The sequence below is a fragment of the Micromys minutus genome, assembly GCF_963924665.1.
Source record: "Micromys minutus genome assembly, chromosome: X".
Lineage (NCBI taxonomy): Eukaryota > Metazoa > Chordata > Mammalia > Rodentia > Muridae > Micromys > Micromys minutus.
In genome coordinates, this window is record NC_137970.1 from 58,390,417 (window position 1) to 58,410,792 (window position 20,376).

The following is a 20,376-nucleotide window of genomic DNA, read 5'->3' on the forward strand; positions in this document are numbered from 1 at the left end:
CAGATCATTATGCTTAATATATACTCACCAAGAAATCTGTTTCAATGTTACGTTCTGTCCTACATGTACTTCATGCTTATGGTAACTAGTGGGATTTCAATGCATGCTATCAAATCCCTAAAAGAATTAAGTACTGACAAAAATACTCATATAATGTTATTACATAATGACTTTAAAAATATATATGTATCCTCCACCCCTTTTTACACTAAAGTTGTAAGAAAAAAATAAAAGTTATTAATATATATATGTACATGTATATATATGTGCATATTTTTCTAGCATCTGTTATATAGACTTGAATGGGCGTTAAGTGCACATTTGTAAGTGCAAAACAAAGCATCTGTCTGAAAATTATTGCATAATTTTGACTATATGACATTAGGAAAAAAAGCAAATCTACATATATAGAATGACATAGTAGTTGCCAGAGATTATGTAGAAAAGAAAGCTTAAGTGCACTTTGATGTATTGAAAACATTCTAAATGATACTAAAACAATAGATCCAAGATGTATGTATTTTTAATACTTAGGGAGGTATAATTAAAAAGTCAAATCCTAGTATAAACTAAGTAATTTGATAATAATAATTTATAAGTAATAATATGCTTGTTGATAACAATATACTACAATAATTGAGGATATTAATAAAATGGTTAGTTGTGCTTGGAGAGTGGTGGTACTGAATAGCAATTTTTTCCCTTATCTATTCTACAAACCTAAATGTACAGATAGTCTTAATGTTTTAAATTGAGATAGAATTGCATCACTCTCCCCTGTCTATTTGTGTGTATGTATGTATATTTATATGAGAACATGAATACAACCGGCTAAGTCTGTTCTGTTTGTTAGTTGTATAGTTTTATGGATGACTACTCAGCATTGCACAATCAATATGGGGTTCACCACTGGGATAAACAAAAATTATTTAATAATGTTTGATTTCACCTTTAAAAATTGTTGTGCTGGGTTAGACATACAATTACAGAGAAAGTCATCCACATGAGGTGATGTTTTGGTGCATTATATCTGTAGAGAATACAAGTAGGACTGTAGATTTAGAGTGAAGAATACCTGACGTATCAGAACTAGAAATTGAATAACGAAATTCAAGGAAGTTGTGTGTTATTCTAGTGCAGAAATTAATCACAGAAAGTTTACTAATTGGAGTGAAGGGGTAACTGAAATGACTTAAGAACAGCCAAAGGTATTGGAAATTGTTATTGAAGGAAATTCTGTCTGATATCACTATAAAATGAAAAAAAAAACATTCAATAAAAATCAACATGCATGTCTTTAGAGAAAGTGATGTCAGATTTAGATGGACAATTGAAGTAAAACTGAAGTTTGTATCCTTCATGGCTAGGAAGAGCTCGTACATGGATTTATATAAGACTGTTATTAGTTGCTAGAATACTAACGTACAGCAGGAAAGATGTTGATAATAGCTTATTCTATGCCCTTGTGTTTAGCCAGAATAAGAAGAAACATTCTGATGATTATTTCTAAACTCATATTTATCTTCATAACTGTTATTAAAGGTCTATATACATATCTGGTATATGAATTAAATAAACCACATTGCTATCATGTTATTTTATTGTTGATGGGTTTTGATTTAATATTTCCTGCTTTAGTAAAAGGTTGACCAAAGTAATTCAATATTTGTATATGCTTTGCATGTGAAACTGATGTCAGAGTCATTTTTAAACTGGCCTCCAATGTAAATATTAACTTAGAGTCAGAGGAATTATAGCTGATTGACAATTAGGTATTGCAGGTCAGGATCTAAAAGTAGGTCTCTTAAGTTCTTCGGGGTTATTTGAAATATTTGGTGAATTTTATTTTAATACTGCCAATGGACTGTTAAATTCTGATTGTAGTTTGCATTTAGTTTGCATGTCAATTAGCTTTTAAGTAAGCATATTTTTGATGTGGCCAGATGGTATCTGGGTGATGTTGAATATCATTTGAAAATGAGAAAAGATTATTACATGATTAAGGGAAGTAGAAATTGAACTAAAACTTATTAAAGATTCTGAGAGCAAAGGAAGACATTAATAACAATGTTTAATACACAGTTTAACTTTGATTGAAATGTTGTGAATATAAACAATAAACAAGGTTTAATATTATTTTGAATTTGTAAAGATTACCATTTATGGTTATCAATGCTTAATATATGGAATATTAGGTAGACATAAATAAAGGTTAATCTTAATAATTATCATATATTACTATCTCATCATATGAAATACATAATTATTAAGGTACATCAGTCCATTTAAATGCAAATAATTTTGTATGACTGACAAAGTTTTACTTTGAGAATTTCCACATATAGGAGAGATCATGTGATCTTTATATGTTTACTTTATTTCACTTGGAACAATGACCTACAGAATTATATTTGAGAAGATGAATATGTTTGTTAGCCACATTCAATATATTATTATAATGTCACTTTGAACACATAATTACATAAGCATGTTTATATAAATTTATAATTAAATATTTAAAAAGGAATTTCAGAACCAATAACTTTCAATAGATTGCTGTAGACTATGTACAAATCTATTAGAAAAACTTGTTAATTGAAATTAAGACTTATTTTTGCTATTCTTTTGAAAAAAAGTTAAATGCAATACAGTGGAGCAGGCCATTTGAAGTCAATGTTGTTAGTTTTGATGCTGATAATAATCCCAAGAGAAACCTTTGTTAGCTAGGACATTAATATCATAAATTGTGCCTAAAATGTACTTAAATATTGAATGCTATGGCATGGATAGATACCTTTCATATGTTATTCAATACATAGACATAAAGAGTACAAAAATTCTCTTTCTTGGCTTTGTTATATTATTTTTATGCTGTACTTTTTTAACTAAACAACTTTATATAAAAACAGAGATAAATGTACAGATTTTAAAAGCATTTTTGCATAAAACTATATGAGTATACTTTTGTCAGTACTTGATTTTTTTAAAGTTTTCATAGTATACATGGAAATCTTACTAGTTACAAAGAGCAAAAAGTTATACAACAAAATGTAACATGGAAATAGTCAAAGTTCTCTTGTTGTGTAAAGATTAAACATAATAATTTTTAAATACCAAGGATTGCCACAGGATATTTCTTGAATTATTAATGATATAAGTCTAGGTGTACCATACTCTGAATGGGTGGTATACAATTTTTTTTTATTTTTAAGACCTGAGGCTTCCACATTTTGACATTTCTTCTTTCTGACCTTCATATGGTCTGTGAGTTGTTTTTTGGGTATTCAGATCTTTCTGGGGCTAGTACCCAACTGTCAGTGACTGCGTATTATGTCTGTTATTTGGTGACTGAGTTATCTCACTCAGGATGATATTCTCTACTTCCATCCATTTGCCTAGGAATTTAATAAAGTCATTGTTTCTAATAGCTGAGTAGTACTCCATTGTGTAAATGTACCACAGTTTCACACTTCTGTTAACAAGGTCACATCCCTTAATCTCTGTTAAGTTTCTGCTTCCATGATCTGTCCATTTATGAGGGTGTTAAGTCTTCCACTATTATTGTTTGTGGTGCAATATATGTTTTGAGCTTTAGCGGGGTTTGTTTATGAATGTGGGTGCTCTTGTATTTGGAGCATAGATATTTGGGATTGAGAGTTGATCTTAATAAATTTTTCCGGTAATGAGTTAAAAGTGTCTTTCCTTATCTTTTTTGATAACTTCTGGTTGAAAATTTATTTTATTCGATATTAGAATGGCTATGCTAGCTTGTTTCTTGGGACCATATGCTTGGAAGGTTTTTTTTTTTTTTTTCAGCCCTTTACTCTGAGGTAGTGTCTGTCTTTTCTCTGAGATAAGTTTCTTGCATGCAGCAAAATGTTCAATCCTGTTTATGTACCCCCAGCCTATGTCTCTTTATTGAGGAATTGAGTCCATTTATACTCATAGATATTAAGGAATAGTGATTGTTGTTTCCTGTTATTTTTGTTGTTAGAGGTAGAATTATGTTTGTGTGTGTTTCTTCTTTTAGTTTTCTTGCATAGTTATTTTCTTACTTTTCCTAGGGTATAGTTTTTCTCCTTGTGTTGGGTTTTCCATCTATTATAATTCATAAGGATGAATTTGTGGACAGATATTGTGTAAATTTAGCTTTGTCCTGGAATATCTTTGTCTCTCAGTCTATGGTAATTGAGTTTTGCTGGATATAGTAACCTGCACTGGCATTTGTCTTCTCTTTGAGTCTTTATGATGTCTGTCCAGGATCTTCTAGACTATCTTTCATAGTCTCTGTTGTGAAGTAGGATATAATTCTGATTGGTCTGACTTTATATATTGCATGTCCTTTATCCCTACTTCTTTTAGTAGTCTTTTTTGGAACATTTAGTGTTTTGACTAATATGTTCTGGGAAGAATTTCTTTTCTGTTACAATCTATTTAGTGTTCTGTAGGCTTCTTTTATGATCATAGTCATCAGGTTCTTAAGGGTAGGGAAGTTTTCTCTATGGTTTTGTTGAAGATATTTTCTGTGCCCTTTAGTTGATATTTCTCACCCCATTCTACACCTATTATCCTTAGGTTTGGTCCTCATTGTGTCCTGGATCTTTGGGAGATTTTTGGTTAGGAACTTCTTGGGTTTTGCATCTTCTCTTACTGTTTTGTCTATGTTTTCTATGTTGTCTTTGACCCCTGAGAGTCTCTCTTCCATCTCTTGTAGTCTGTTGCTGATGCTTGCATCTGTGACTCCTGATTTCTTCTTAGGTTTTCTATCTCCAGGGTTGTCTCTTTTTGAGTTTTCTTAATTGTTTCTATTTCTGTTTTCAATTTCATCATCTGTTTGGTTGTTTTTTCCCATAGTTCTTTAAGTGATTTCTCCTAGTTCTCCTGTAATTTTTTAAGGGAGTTATTCACTGGCTTCTCGAAGATCTCCATCAACAACATGAAGTATGATTTCAAGTCTAACTCTTGTTTTCCTGAAGTGTTTGGCAATCCACTACTTGCTGTGGTGGGAGAGCTGGGTTCTGATGTTGTCAGGTTGTCTTGGTTTCCATTGCTTAATTTCTTTTTCTTTCCTCTTACCATCTGGTTATCTGTGATTATTGGTGATCTTGTTGTCAATGACTGGAGCCTGTCTCTCCTGTGGATCTGAGGACCTGAAGGCTCAGGAAGAAAATTGCTTCTGAGTGTTTGGCTTTTTGTGGGCAAGCAATGAGTTCTGATGGCAGTGGCTTAGCTCTGTCCTTGTGGGCTCAGGTGTGGGAGCTCTTGCGAGGCTCTTCTGGTAGCTCAGCCCTCTGCCCACAAATCTTGAGTCCTACTGGCAGAGTGTTGGCTCTTTCCAAAACAGACCCATTTCCAGAGAGCACCATACTTTCTTCGCTCCAAGAACTCCTTTTGTGACCTCCCCAGGCCTATGCATGAGGCTTATCTTTGGCCTGGTGTAAAAGCAACTGTGCAAGCTGATCTGTGAGCACCACCTTTTCTGGGCAGATTCCTCCTGATGACAGAGACCAGGCCCTCACTGTGGGCTGGAAAGAACCCTTTTCCATAGAGCACAGCAAAGCATTCTCTGTGCTCTGAAAACTGCATGTGTGACCACACTTGGCTTGTGCCCCAGCCTCTCTGCTGGTCCATGCGTAAAAGAGCCTGTGTGGCTGGTCTGCAAGCACAGCCTTTCTGGGCAGATCCCGAATCCTGATGACAGAGACCAGGCCTTCACTGCACTCTCTATGCTCCAAGACTTCCTGGTGTGACCTCCCCAAGCTTATGTGTCAGGCTCACTTCTGGTCCAGGTGTAAAAATACCTGTGTAGCTGATCCTTGAGCACCACCTTTCCTGGCAGATCTGGAGTCCTGATGACAGACACCTGGCCCTTACTGTGGGCTGGAAAGGACCCTTTTCCTAAGCGCTGAGAACTCCAGGTGTGACCTCACCTGGCTTGTGCCCCACGTTCTCTGCTGGTCCAAGTGGCTGATCTTTGAGCACTAGCTTTCCAGGGCAAATCCCAAGTTCTGATGACAGAGACCTGACATTCATTGATTTGTTATATTATTTAAATATCTGGGCTTCTTTTAGCCATTGGGCAACTCTCATGACTGCATTTCATAGCTGTTTACCATACAAACTTTAGGGACAGGTGTATTTATTATTTAAGAAGTTTTTTTAAAATTGCAATGGTCACTTAACTGTGGCAAGAGCCTACAATCTGGACGTGTGTTTTATTATCTTATACTCTAATTCTAATCACAAACAGCTCTAATTAATTATCACAACTGAATTCAGAAGGCACAACTCAAATAAATTACTTCTTCCTCTTAGCCTATTACTAAGTTGGATTTCATTTTACACTTTTATGTCAAACATACACATTCATAGAATGGGAGTCAAGTGTTACCTATATCATATGGTTAAGTGACAGTATTACTTCTATTAATGGTTGATAAATTGGACACCAGTGTCTACAGAAAACACTCCTGAAATACTCTGAAAGTATGTGAGAGGGGAAAATACACTAATATTTTGTTATTGAAGGTAGAATCAATATGAGTGCTGCCCTTAATATTTTCACAGCCCATTGTGAATTGTAAAAAGTAGGTAATGCTGTTTTAGAACATATGATAAAAAAAAAAAAAAAAAACATTGGATTTTTATCAGTGTCAAAATGTCCAAAATACTGTAGAAGAAAAATTCAAAATACAGTTTAAAATACTAATGTTCACATGGTTTGTCTGAATTCATCTTGCATTTCTTCAAAGATACTTCTAAATTCTGACAACTTAATAAGTAGTAAGCAAAGTACACAATTATTGTAGTTTTCAGCATTTTACCTAATGACATGTCTGCGACTATCACAAGTAGAATGCATAAGAGTTTAGTGTTATTCCTTATGATATATAAAACTCTTGAAAATTATTTCATTTTGTAAAAAAAAGAATCAAATTCTTGGTAATATAAACAACATTGACATTTGCTATGATAATGGAAGGCAGTTCAGCACTTTAGCATGATACTTTTTACTAACAAAGATATAAAATTGGAGTTATATATGTCCTTTTATTGACATATTTTTAATAATTTGAAACATAAGCAATATGTATTCTGCATGACATACTTACCTATATAAATCTGTTAAAGAAAGTGATATACCAGAAACTATGTGAATATCAAAAGATTCTATTGATATTATTGATAGCCCAAAATACTACTATTATACAATAAAATTATTTTAAATGCTAATAATAATGAACAAACATGCTTTAGAATATCTTCCTAGTTCCATTATGTAAATATTTTAAAGTGTACTGTCTCTTTTAGGTCTGGATCTCCCATTTATGATGATGCCTCATCCCCTACTTCCAGTCAGCTTACCTCCTGCTTCAGTTGCCATGGCAATGAATCAGATGAATCATCTCAATACTATTGCAAACATGGCTGCTGCAGCCCAGATTCACAGTCCACTCTCCAGAGCTGGTGCCTCTGTCATAAAGGTAGGAATCACTATTTTGAAGAGGACAAGGATATTAATTGCATACAAGCATTGATAAATATCAGTATTACCACTAAAGCTTCAGTAATAACACATAGATCATTGACTCTATTATCATGCAGTGTTTGTGAGTCTGGTTTCTGACTAGGCCTGATAGGGTTTGTTGTTGTTCGGGTTTGTTTTCTTTCTACTGTCACCGATCTGTCTTTTGCTCAAATCTTGTGTCCTAAAATTAAGTGCACTGTGTATAAGACATGCAGCCAAACTAATCACAGGGACAACTGCTATGTAAAATACATTCCCATTTGTGAGATGAGATGATGCAACATTGTGCTTCTTTTTGAAGCTTATGTGAAAATTTCAAGGTATTTTTTATTGTACAGTATTTATACTTAGACAGGCTTTGATCCTAGTTATAGTTTTCCAACAATTATTAAATGGGCTGAAATATGATATGTTCCTCTTTTGAATGTATTTCTTCAATTGTAAAATTAAAATCACAGTAATTTTCTATTCTACCTGATTAACTAGAGCTAACAGGAACAAAATATTTGTTAAAAATCAATAGAGTATAGCTAGGGAATTAGGTCAGTTGGTGAAGCACTATCACCCAACCATGAAGACCTGAGTTCAGATCACCAACACTATGTAAAAAGCTAGCCATTGTCGTGCAGCTCTGTAACCCTTGCATTGACAGGGTAGACACAGCCAGATCCATAGTGCATGAAGTCCAATCATTCGAGCCTGCCAGTAAGCACCAGGTTCTCTGAGACACTATCCACAAAAGGTAAAAAGAAAAGAAATAATGAAAGGCATTTGACAACCTATGAGATACATAGGCGTACTCTCTCTCTCTCTCTCTCTCTCTCTCTCTCTCTCTATATATATATATATATATATATATATATATATATATATATTCACACATGTACACACAGTCACATGTGCATGTGCATGCACACAATACAGCAAATATTAAGAAAATACTTATGATACTTTGTTAAACCATCATAATTGTATGCCATATTTTTCAAACCTTTATGATGATTAGGTGATGAAATGAATTATATGTTACAATTATTCCTGTTTCCTGTTATTTTGGCACATTACTTGTTCTTATGTTTCAAATCCGAAATAAACTCACCTACCAAATTTTTTTTTGTTTTTTTGGTGAATAGATGATATGAGTATATAGAATGGTAGTTAAAGAATCATCATTCTTATCCATTAATCAGTTCCTTCTTACCTGCTCTTATTGAAGAAATATTATAACTTACATATATATTGGACAATAAAGAAAAGCTATAAATTATACCATTACTTGCAAGAACTTACAACAAAAATATAAGATAATTGAGTACTCAATTGAATTGTATAAGGAAGACAAACTGATGGATAATATATTTGCATCACCAAACTCTAGAGGAATTCAGAGGGGGGAATAGATGAGATCAAGCTAGAAGATGTTTTCTGATGTCAAACAATGCATTATAATTGATGGACTTTAATTGGAAAAGTGACCTTTTTAATACAGTCTCATATATTTCAGTGGTCATGTAGAAATGTCCTACTTGTTTGAATATTTTCACACAGATTTGACTAAGAATTAGAGTCGCTTTTGTGAACAAATTTTCTAAAGATATTGCTTAAAACATTAAATAGGCTCCATGTTTTAGACACGTGTAATTCTTGCAAAACTGCAGGGGACTTGAGTTAAGGTCACAGGACCCACATCCAGGTTTATACTACCTTTGTGAGCTTGGCAGTGGTGGCATATGCTTTTAATGCTAGTATTTGCAGGCCAGAGGCAGCTGGATCTCTGAGTTCAAGGTCACATTTCTTCATTTACATTAATAGAATAACTTTTGCTGGAAGATTAACAAAATATATTTAAATAAATGTTGCCCATTGTTTTACAGATGTCTGAATTAAGTTGGTTATTTCTTCAAAACTAACAGAAATATAAATTTTAGTACTTTTTATATATAAATAAATGTTCTAAGTATGAAGCTTCACTTCATTGTGACAAATTTACTTTGTATTAGGGAATGTCTCAGTGGCTTGTTTAACACAAGCCTCTTGTTTATTGACTAATAGGACCTATCTTTTAAAATGTATTCCCCTCTCATAAACTACACCCTGACCATTGTTACCCTCCCTCCTCTCCTTCCAGGTCCTCTCCTCCATGTCTCTCTTCTCTCCCAGATCTGCTTCTCAGTTTTCCTTCAGAAAAGGAAAGCCCTCCAAAGGCTCTCAGCTAAACATGACATAACAAGTTGCAATAAGATTAGGCACATCACCTCATATTAAAACTGGGCAAGGCAACCCAGTAGGAGGAACAATTTCCCAAAAGTAGACACAATATTTAGAGACAGCCATGGTTCCCACTGTTAGTAGTCCCACAAAACACCAGGCTATGTAACTGTAACATATATGCAGAGGACCTAGTACAAACCCATACATGTTGGTTTAGTCTCTGTGAGCTAATATGAGCTTTGATTATCTTATTCTGTAGCCTCTGTTCTTGTCATGTTCTTGACCCCTCTGGCTAATACAATCTTTTTTTTTTCTTTCCCAGAATCAATTTAAAACAAAGATAAATTAGATATACAAATTAAGGGAGTGGGACAAGTTACAAAAAATGCAGTATACTCAATTTGACTAGAAATCATAAAATATTTGCCAAAGTACATATACTCATTTACAGTTTTTCCCAACTCTATGCTTTTTATTTTACTAGAAATGTTTTCTCTATTTGTCTCCAGTTTTCAAATTTCTTAAAATGAATATATATATATATATATATATATATATATATATATATATATATATATATATATATAAATATATATATATATATGGTTTTATGGATGATTATAGATTCAGATGAATATCATTTAGTGAATTAATATGAATGTCCAACAAGCTTATACAAATCAGAAAGCTCAGATTACTATTGGTGAATTGAAGTACAGTTTTCTAGATTTCTTATTTGAGCCATTATCCAATATTGTGCCCGGAAATCAGCTCTCATCATCACCACTCCACCACCACCACCAGCAGCAGCAGCAGCAGCTGAACAACAAAAACAACAACAAGAACACAAAACAAAAACAAAAGCAAGAAAAAAAATCCAATCCTACTAAATATCTTGACTTAAGTCAATTTCTGTAACACAAATATTCTCTCCAAGACTGATTCCATGCACCTACAAGTAAAATAACTAAATCACAAAATCATAAAATTTAACATTGACCCTGGAGGAGTAGGCTTCAACAGACCACATTTGTATTAAAGCCTTTCAAATAATAAGAAACCTTTTTGAAACTAACGCCTCTAAAACAAATTCCTTAATATTCATTAATCTAAACAAAAACAAGTTTTCTAATCTGTTTACTTATCCATTTGTATTCAATGTATCAGGAATACATAACAACTAAAATTTGGGAAATATTCAAGAAAGTAATAAGCAGTTTAATTACTAGCCCTTTAAACACAGAATGACCTTAAGATTGAAGATAGCTGGACAGAATTAGGTTTTAAATATTTTCCTCAAGTTATATGAATATTTCTACAACAGTGTTAAAATGTTTTCTTCTCCCACAAAAGGGAAAATCATAGATTTTGTTTTTTAAGGCCGTGGACAATTGAGGAAAAATACATTTTTTGTTTTTTATAGATTTCTTCATTTACATGGAGGACTTTATTATTATTATTATTATTATTATTATTATTATTATTATTATTACATCTCACTCACTGCCCCCTCTCTGTCACCCTCTCCCACAATTCTTTCTCTATTTGCCTGCTCCTTCTCCTTTAAGCAGGTGGGGAACTCCCAGAGTATCCCTAACCACCTTGGTACTTCAAGTCTCTGATAGACTAGGCACTTCCTCTCCTACTGCGGCCAGACAAAGCAGTCCAGCTAGAAGAATATGTCTCAGAGAAAGACAACAGCTTTGAGATAGCCCTGCTCTAGTTGTTCAGGACCCACACGAAGACCAAGATACACATCTGCTATATGTGTGCCTGAAGGCCTCTGTCCAGACTGTGTATATTCTTTGGGAGGTGGTTTAGTTTGTGAAAGCCCCAAGGGTCCAGGTTAGTTGATTTTGTTATTCTTTCTGTGGAGTTCCTATCTCCTTTTGGAAGTTTTTTTAAGAGTCCCCAAGCTCCATCAGTGTTTGGCTCTAGGTATTGTACTTACTATTTTAAAATCAATTTTAGTTACATAGAGTAACCCTGCTGCAACTCATATGCTTGAAATAGTAGTAATAGTAGTAATACTACATGCTGTCGTTTCAATTTTAATCAGTTAAGCAAGATGTAAAACAAGTCACATTTCAATTATTACAACATGTACATTGCTAATGTATTAGGCAATGAAAACAAGTAAGATTTCTATCATTGCAGTAACTGATTGGCTTGAACTCGATTTCATGTTGTAGTTGAAAGTGCCAAACCATCAGTTATCTTTCAAAAATAAACAATAAGTTTATTTAAATATTAACCTGAGAGGCCTAATGAGATTGTCTGGTGAGAGAATATTTTCTGTCAAGCCTCGTAGCCTAAGTTCAGTTCTCAGGATCTTCATGTTTTAAAGAGAACCAATTTTCTGAATTGTGTCTCTGTCTCTGTCTCTCTGTCTCTCTGTCTCTATGTCTGTCTCTCTGACTCTCTGTGTCTGTCTGTCTCTCTCTCTGTCACCCACCCACCACTCCACCTCCCCCCCCACAAACACCAAATGAGTGAAAATAAGTGTAACCTATCAAAGAAGTGCTTCCTTACAAGTCTAACTTATTGAATCAGTAAGTTTCTTGGAGTTACAAAAGTACTGGTAGGGTTACTTATGTAACTCAGCATGGTTGAAGAACACAACTGCTTCAATCCTAATGTTTGCTGAACACTTTGCAGGCAGTTCAGTTGACTGGAGCATCTTCCTTTCCTTGTAATTTCATTGCCTATGCAAGCTTAGGGTGAGAACTTATCAAGCATATACATTTCAAGAGCTTCCTGAGCATTGTAGGTTTTATTTCCTGAGTTTTTTTTTTTTTAATAAGGCCCTATCTTCCCTCTAGGTGGGATATTTCAATTTAGGGAAAAAAACTAACAACACCCTTCTCCTTCATCTATATCTTGTTTCTCCCTTTATATTGGATATTTTATGTATTTACATTTCAAATGTTATCCCCTTTCCTGGTTTCACCTCTACCATCTCCCTCCCCCTGCTTCTAGTAGGATGCTCCTCCTCCTACCCACCCACCCACTCTCACATTACCACCCCAGCATTCCCTTAAACTAGCCTTTACAGGACCAAGGACTTCTCCTCCTACTGATGCCAGACAATACCATCCTCTATTACATATGCTGCTAGAGCCAGAAGTTCCTCCATTTGTGCTTATTGGTTGGTGGTTTAGTTCCCTCCAGAATTTCCCTATCCTCTCCCACCTCCCCTTGCCTCTATGAGGGTACTCCCCCACCCACCCACCCACCTACCCATTCCCTCCTACCTCTCCACCCTGGCATTTCCCAATACTGAAGCATCAAGTTTTCACGGGACAGGTGGTCTCTCCTTCCACTGATGCCAGCCAATGTCCTCCTTTGCTATATATGCAGCTGAAGCCATGGGTCATTCCATATGTCCCTGGGAGCTCTGGGGGGGGCAGTCTGGTTGGTTAATAATTTTATTCTCCCTATGGGGTTGTAAACCCCTTCATCTCCTTCAGTTCTTTCTCTAGCTCTTCCACTGGGGACCAAGTTCTCAGTCCAGTGGTTGGCTGCAAGCATCAACCTCTGTATTTTTCAGGCTTTGCAGATCTTCTAAGGTTACAGCTCAAACAAGCTCCTATTATCAAGCACTTTTTGGCATCCACAATATTGTCTGGGATTGGTGTCCATCCATATGGGATGGATCTCCATGTGGGACAGTCTGTGAGTGGCCTTTCCTTCAGTCTCTGTTCCACGGTTTGTCTCTGTATTTCCTCCTGTGAGTATCTTGTTCCTCCTTCAAAGGAAGACTGAAATATCCGCATTTTGGTTTTCTTTGTTCTTGAGCTTCATGCGGCTGTGGATTATATCTCGGGTATTCTGAACTTTTGAGCTTATATGCACTTATATGTGATTGTATACCAAGTGTTTTCTTTTGTGACTGGGATACCTTCATAAGGATGATATTTTCTAGTTCTGTCCATTTGCCTAAGAATTCCATTGTTTTTAATAGCTGAGTAGTACTTCATTGCTCAATTGGGTAAATATACCACATTTTCTGTATCAACTCTTCCTCCCACTTTCTCTTGTGGTATTTAATTAGATGTGATAATGTAGATGTCTAATTGTTTTCCTCCATCAGGCCATTATGTCACAGCAGCAGTCACTTTTTCCCCCTCAGGAGTATGACGAGATATGAATCCCTGCAATGTATTCACTGAAGAAAGCACTTGTTCACTATAACTGACTAAAGTCAACAACAATATTAGTTTGTGGACACAAACAAAAAATCTAGAAGAAAATATGACAGACATATAACATGCATTTAATAGCAGGTATTTCTGCACTGGGATCTATGACTACTCTACTCACAAGCCTTTGCTCTACCTTACAGTAGTACTAGATTAGAGTTGGGATCTGTGAAGGGGACTACGGGTGCAACTAAAACACTTAAAAGACAAATTAAATAAAAAACTATTGATAAAGAAAAGAGTTGAGTCAGTTGTCACTGTTGTTGGACTAATAACAGTTTTAGAATGTAAATATCCACTGCTAAAAATGAAGCATCCCTTGGATACAGGATACAGGTATATCATGCTTTCTCACTGCTGGCTACCTTTCAAAGTACAAGGTTATTTCTTCCATGCTATTGTTATATAATTATTGTCAATATTCCTAATGAAAACTTCCTGTGATACACTATTAAAATGCCAGACTAGATGTGCCTGTTGGTATAACAATGGCAGGACATTCATAAAGTTTTATTCAGATATTGTGTGTGTTTATCACATCCATCTTCCATTCCTCTAACTTTTTCAAGACTTGCTCAACCATGTCCTCTTCCCATTTCATGCCTTCTTTTGTTAAACATAAATAAATCCATGGGATCTGGTTAGTACTTTAGATATTTCAATGAGAATAAGATCATCTACTAGAGCATGAGCAACTTATCAGAGACCACATCACTGATGAAAATTGACTCCCCTTCTCTCAGCAGCTCTTAGTTCCCAATAGCTGATCATTGGGACTTCAAGATATGTTCCTGTCCCTAAGATTGCATTTTTATGGTTTCTATCTTCTGCATACAAACACAGGTGCTTTGTGTCCAACAGCTGTGCCATGTCCAGAAGACAGTTATTCATCTATCTTCTCCAACTTCTGACTCTGTCAGTCTTTCTGCCCCATCTTCCATGTTGATTCCTGAGTTTGGGGGCAGAAACTGTTTGCAAAATGAAAATCCTGTTTTGGCTGAGCACACCAAAGGCACATATTATCTGTTCTTTGACCAGTTGTGAGTAATTAACCTCGCTCTATTGCAAGAAGCTTCTCTGGTGAGAAGCAGGAGCTATACTTCTTTATGAATGCAGCAATAGATGTTTAGAAAAGAGTCTGGTACTATATGCATTGAGCAAAATATAGTTACTCTGAAGGATCCATTTCTCATTTAATCTAACACTGTGGATTCTGGAAGTGCATTTTTCTATCCTTACAGAATACATTACTTAAAACACTACTGCTTTTTTTTTTTAAATGTTTTGCCAGATTCTTTTTCAAATCTTCTACACACTAAGTGTTTTACTTTCCATGTATTGAAGCTTTTCACAAGAAGTATAGATAAGCCTTAAGAAGTGCAACCACCATCCAGTCCCAACAAGTTTTAATTGATACCAAGGGTCAGCAACTATAAAGATACTATATAAACACATCAATATAGTATAATATAGCATGAAAATATTACATGACTTATGAATTGTTCATTAAACGAACAACATTAGATATAGCGGGGTGAATAGCAGATCTTATCATATTAAGTGCTCTATAATCTGTAGTCATTTTTCAAGAACAGTCCAGTTTCCTTGTTCTGAGGTGGTACCTGGGGCCTCTTTCGTATGCTTATGCCCAATCATCATGGGCCCAGTGGGGACTGTTCAAGCTGCTTGGCTTGGCACAGGGCCTAGAAGCAATGAGCTAATTTTCCTGCCTGCTGTGGCTGTCATTCTAGAGAAATCTTGGGTCTGACAGTGAGGTAATCCGCAGTGGCTCAACTGGAACCTCTCCCTTAGACAGTTTCTAAGAGTTTCATATGCTGACTGGACAATTCCAGTATTACTTTCTAAAGAAAAGAAATGAACATTTTTTTTCTATATGCATATAAATTATGTGGGACAAAATTAATCTTTAAAAATTTTCACTGTTCTATCATTTACCCCATTTATGAATTGCTATGTAGATATAAATTCTCATTGAAGTTTAATAGCACAGAATTCTTTCTGTAATCCTTTCCCTAATTTCAGCTCAACAAAAGTCATGACATACTTTCAGGAGATCCAGAAAAACTCAGTTTGAATTTCTATTTTGCTTTCTTTTTCAGATTGCCTATCACTCTATGGACCAAATTACATGTAAGACTAAGTCACACAGATTTACCAAATGGTCTTCTACCTAATAATGATCAGGCCGCACCACTGGTGTCAAGAATAACACTAATCACCTAGCAGTCCCTAGAATCCTGTTCAATTAACTTCTTTATTTTTAAACCTTTTATTGATTCTTTGTTTAGTTTCACATCATGCACCCCAGTCCTGGTCATCTCCGCATCCCTTCATATCAGCTGTTAACTCTTTCAACCACCCCCAAATAAAACTCCTAAACAAACAATAAAAAACAATGTATAGACAATATCTCACTATGGAAGCTATAGTATGTCACAGTGTGTCTCTTTGTCCACATACCTTTTTCAAATGTTTATTTCAAGAGTCCTTAGTTTGGTTTGACATCTCTGGCTTTTGTGACACCATCCATACTAGATGTTCACTGGGACTTCTACAGGCTATCCTGTTGTCCCATGTCACAGAGATCCTACAGTTTTGAAACAGCAGGACTGGCCTTTCACAAGTTCCAATAATTTGCATATGATTTTAGGATTTCTCAATTCAGAGTCCTGGATCTGGGCGAGGGTGGTAGCTGAGGTAGTCAGCATGCCTGCTTTTCCTCATCTGCACAAACAGAATGAGCTCTCCAACAGTGTTTCAGCTAGGCCACCCAATGCTGCCAGTGACAGGAGTCAGGGTCATCTCTCCTTCTCTCATACATTCAGGGCCAGAGCACCTTGACTGTGCTGCCAGGTCAAGGTTTAGGACCCACTCCTGCAAGTGCTGTACCTGTGAGGGGTTGGGACAGCTATGCCCCTACACCTTCCAGACTGTCTCTCTAGTGCCTTTGCCATCAGGGCCAGCTTCACTGTATTGTTCAGGTTTGTGCTATAGCAAGTAAGAGAGACAGGGTCAGCTCTCCTGCTCACATAAATCCAGGGTCAGCACCCCTGGCTACTGCAGGTAACAATAGGGAGAGAGAGAGGCATCATCCCTATACCCATATCACCCATGCCAGACAAGTAAGGGGGGTAGATCTCTCATGCATTTTCCTTCTAGGTCAGCTTAACTGAGCTCCGTCCACCAGAATCAGCTCTACTGGGATGCTCAGGCAAGTTTCAAGGTCTGTCCTCTCAAGTGTTGCAGCTTGGTTAGGGACAGGGTCAACTCACCAAGTCTTATCACTCCAAAGCTAGTTCTCCAGACTGCCAAAGGTGGAAGGGATCAGGGGGAAGGTCATCATACTCACACCCATGCCACCTCCTGGCAGATCAGCAGTGTTGTCAGCTCTCCCTCACAGTGTCATCAGGTCTGGATAACCCACTATCCTCTGCCCAGGATCAGCACAACTGTTCTGCCCTGGCAAGGTGCAGGGCCCACTCTCCTGAGTGCTGCAGCTGTAGAGGGATAGGGTCAGTTACATGGAGCTCAGTGGCAGCTTGAGATAGGACTTCACCATAGCCCCAGGTGGCAGGGGTAGCCACTCACTGCAGTTTCTCCTCTCTAACACAAGTCTCCAGCTCCATCTCTATTCATAAAGCTCAAGCTTGTCCACTTCTCTTTCCAGGCTTGCTGTAGGAACTTGAGGGATTTTGTTTCCTTTCTGAGTTTTATAAGCTTCAGTACTCCAATATGGACTGCTTGAATCTAGGGGAAGAGCCACCTAAAACTTGAAAAAATATAAAACCAATTTAGGAAATAAAAATGATCTGTGTATTTTAAAGCCATTTGTGTGTTTAGTCATACTTTGCTAGCAAATAAGACCCAAGTATGAACAGGTTTTCTACAAAATGGTATGCCACTATTTGTGCAGATGTAAATCATGCTATTGGCTATTATCACCATGTTAATTGAGTCAAATAAGTTAATCGCGTTGTGACTTAGTTTGCCTCATCTCCCAATGAAATGTGTATGATAATTGCTCCCACTTCTGAGCATTAATATAATGCTACATGATATAAAATATACTAGTACATTTGAAACAATGTTTGGTATTTAAAACTTAGTATATAGATAATGTTTTATGTTTTATAAACCATCATTTATAAAATAATAGCTATGGCTAATATGATCTAGATGGTGGCAGAACTTTCCTTTAAAGATTTTCTATGAGAGCTCACTTATTAGTACATGGGCACAGGTTACTCACTGTATGCAAGTTTTCATGGATAAGCCTCTCTCTTTCTTTCTTTGGTGGCTGCTTATGCTTTTGTGATTCCAAAAAGAAATGGGCTTTATTTAGGTCATAACTGCACAAGGGTCTTCAGTATTTAGGATTTTATTTTTAATGTATCTTTCTTCTTCCCTCATTCCTTCTTTTCCTCCTGCACTCCTTCCCTCCTTCCCTCCCCCTCTCTGTGTTCCTCTGTGTGTCTATGGATGTGTGGGTATATGTGCGGATGACTACAGCGAACAGAGGTGTAAATATCTCTGAAATTGGATTTACAGACATTGTATTCATTCTGACATAGAAGCTAGTATCCAAACTTGAGTTCAATGAAAATAAAAATGTATATGCTGCTCTTAACTGTTGAGCTATCTTTCCAGTCCAAGAGTCTACATACCAATATTAAAATTTACCTCCACCTTCTCCAGAAAGACTACTGACACTTTCTTTGGTGCCATAATCACTGGAAGTTAACATTGATCTCATGTATAATCACCTTGTACATGCCTAGACAAGAGACTAATTAAGCATTATGGGTCACACACACATGCACACAAAAAAGGCATGAAAATGAAAAAGATAGAAAGGTTTTCAGTGAAAGTGGAAGAGTTATAAGAAAGGAGAATGTGGGTTAAAATTACTAAAATTCATTATATAAATTAATGAAATGCCCAAAAGAAAAGTAACAAAAACATTTATATGAGTTCTAATTTACCTTAATCAACTATTGAATGTTTTTATTTGGACTATTTAGACTTTACCTTGGTAGCTAAGCATCTACATGTCATATAGCAAACATTGGCTTTCCATCTATCCATAATAAGTTATTAGGAACTCAAAAATATTTGTATTAAGGTTAAGAATGTAAACAATCAGCAATACAAGCTTTAACTTCAAAAGTGGAAAAGGTAATACTTTCAAACAAATGTTTGCTTTACCTGTTTTTGTTATTTTGTCAGAACCTACTCTGGCGATGCTGCTATGCCAAGCACATAGTAGATTTTAGTTCTGGCTCAGATCCTTTTAGTGTCAGCTCAGCTATTAGCATTTGTAACTAATAAGTAGTATAACTATAATATGAATTGGAAATAGCATTACGATCATGAGGCTGGCAAGTGTTACATATCATTATATGTGGCAAGATTCTGAAAGAAAAATAAACAGGACTGGTACATAAGTATATTTCATGTTGAGACTCTGATGTGTTGTATATTATTTTCTGCATTTTTCTAAAGCCTTGAAATGTCTTTGCACCATAGTTTTCTCTGATTAATCTAAGGAATTTAAGTAAGAAACCGTTATCTGGCTGTTTACCAATATCATCTGCTTGGCTATGTTTCTTGTTTGGCTGAGCAGCTGGCAATTAATGAATTGATAGGAAATGGTCACAAGGCAGTGGCATTAGCATGTGAACATCTGGTATTAAAATTAGTGAACACAGGGTTTTTGGTGAGTATTCGAATTTACTGAAAATTACTACTTAAATCTTACTCTAAGTGTTCTATAACAAAACAAAGCTATTACTATCTTTTAGGACATAAGAGGGAGATTCATTGGATCCAAAGGAAGTGTTGCTTTTCTTTGTTTATTTATTTGTTTGGGTGGATGGCAAAGTTCCAAGTCCACAACATAATTTAGAAGCTGTGCATTTTCCACTAAATATGCATTCTGCCACTTGAGTCCATTTACATGCTATGAACAGATACTGCAGCTGATTCCCTTAATCTGTCATCCTCGTCCAGGATAAGTTGATCACACCGGAGAGGTGAGAGGGCCCTTTATCTAAACATCACACAGGTTACACATTTAGATTATGCCATTTTTCATTATTGTATGTTCCAGCTGCACTCCAAATTTGGCCTCATTTCTAATGTGCCATATTATATTATCTTTTTCAATTTCAGATTGATAATATCACTCCAAAATTGACAATTGAAAGCCCCTAATATCTAAAGTATTCTTTCTTGTTGGTAAATTACTTAGCCATCTTTGGAAGTAAAATTGTAAGAGTTATTGTCTCATAAACTATATATATATATATATAGAGAGAGACTTTTACATATATAAGTCTAATTCTAGAATAGGGAAACTCATAATTACCATAGTGTGCTTTTTCTCCACAATAGATTCCTAACCTATTTTCTTCT

General features: G+C 35.7%; 1 protein-coding gene across 1 annotated transcript in view; it reads left to right on the top strand.

Annotated features, from left to right (window-relative positions):
• DACH2 (dachshund family transcription factor 2) overlaps positions 1-20,376 on the top strand; it is a gene marked incomplete at both ends in the record, with an annotated part of 540,251 nt that overhangs the window by 413,950 nt on the left and 105,925 nt on the right. Inside the window, one exon of the mRNA XM_080910121.1 lies at positions 7,312-7,484. Within this exon, the coding sequence (XP_080766247.1) occupies positions 7,312-7,484 (173 nt within the window). The remainder of the gene's footprint in view (positions 1-7,311; positions 7,485-20,376) is intronic.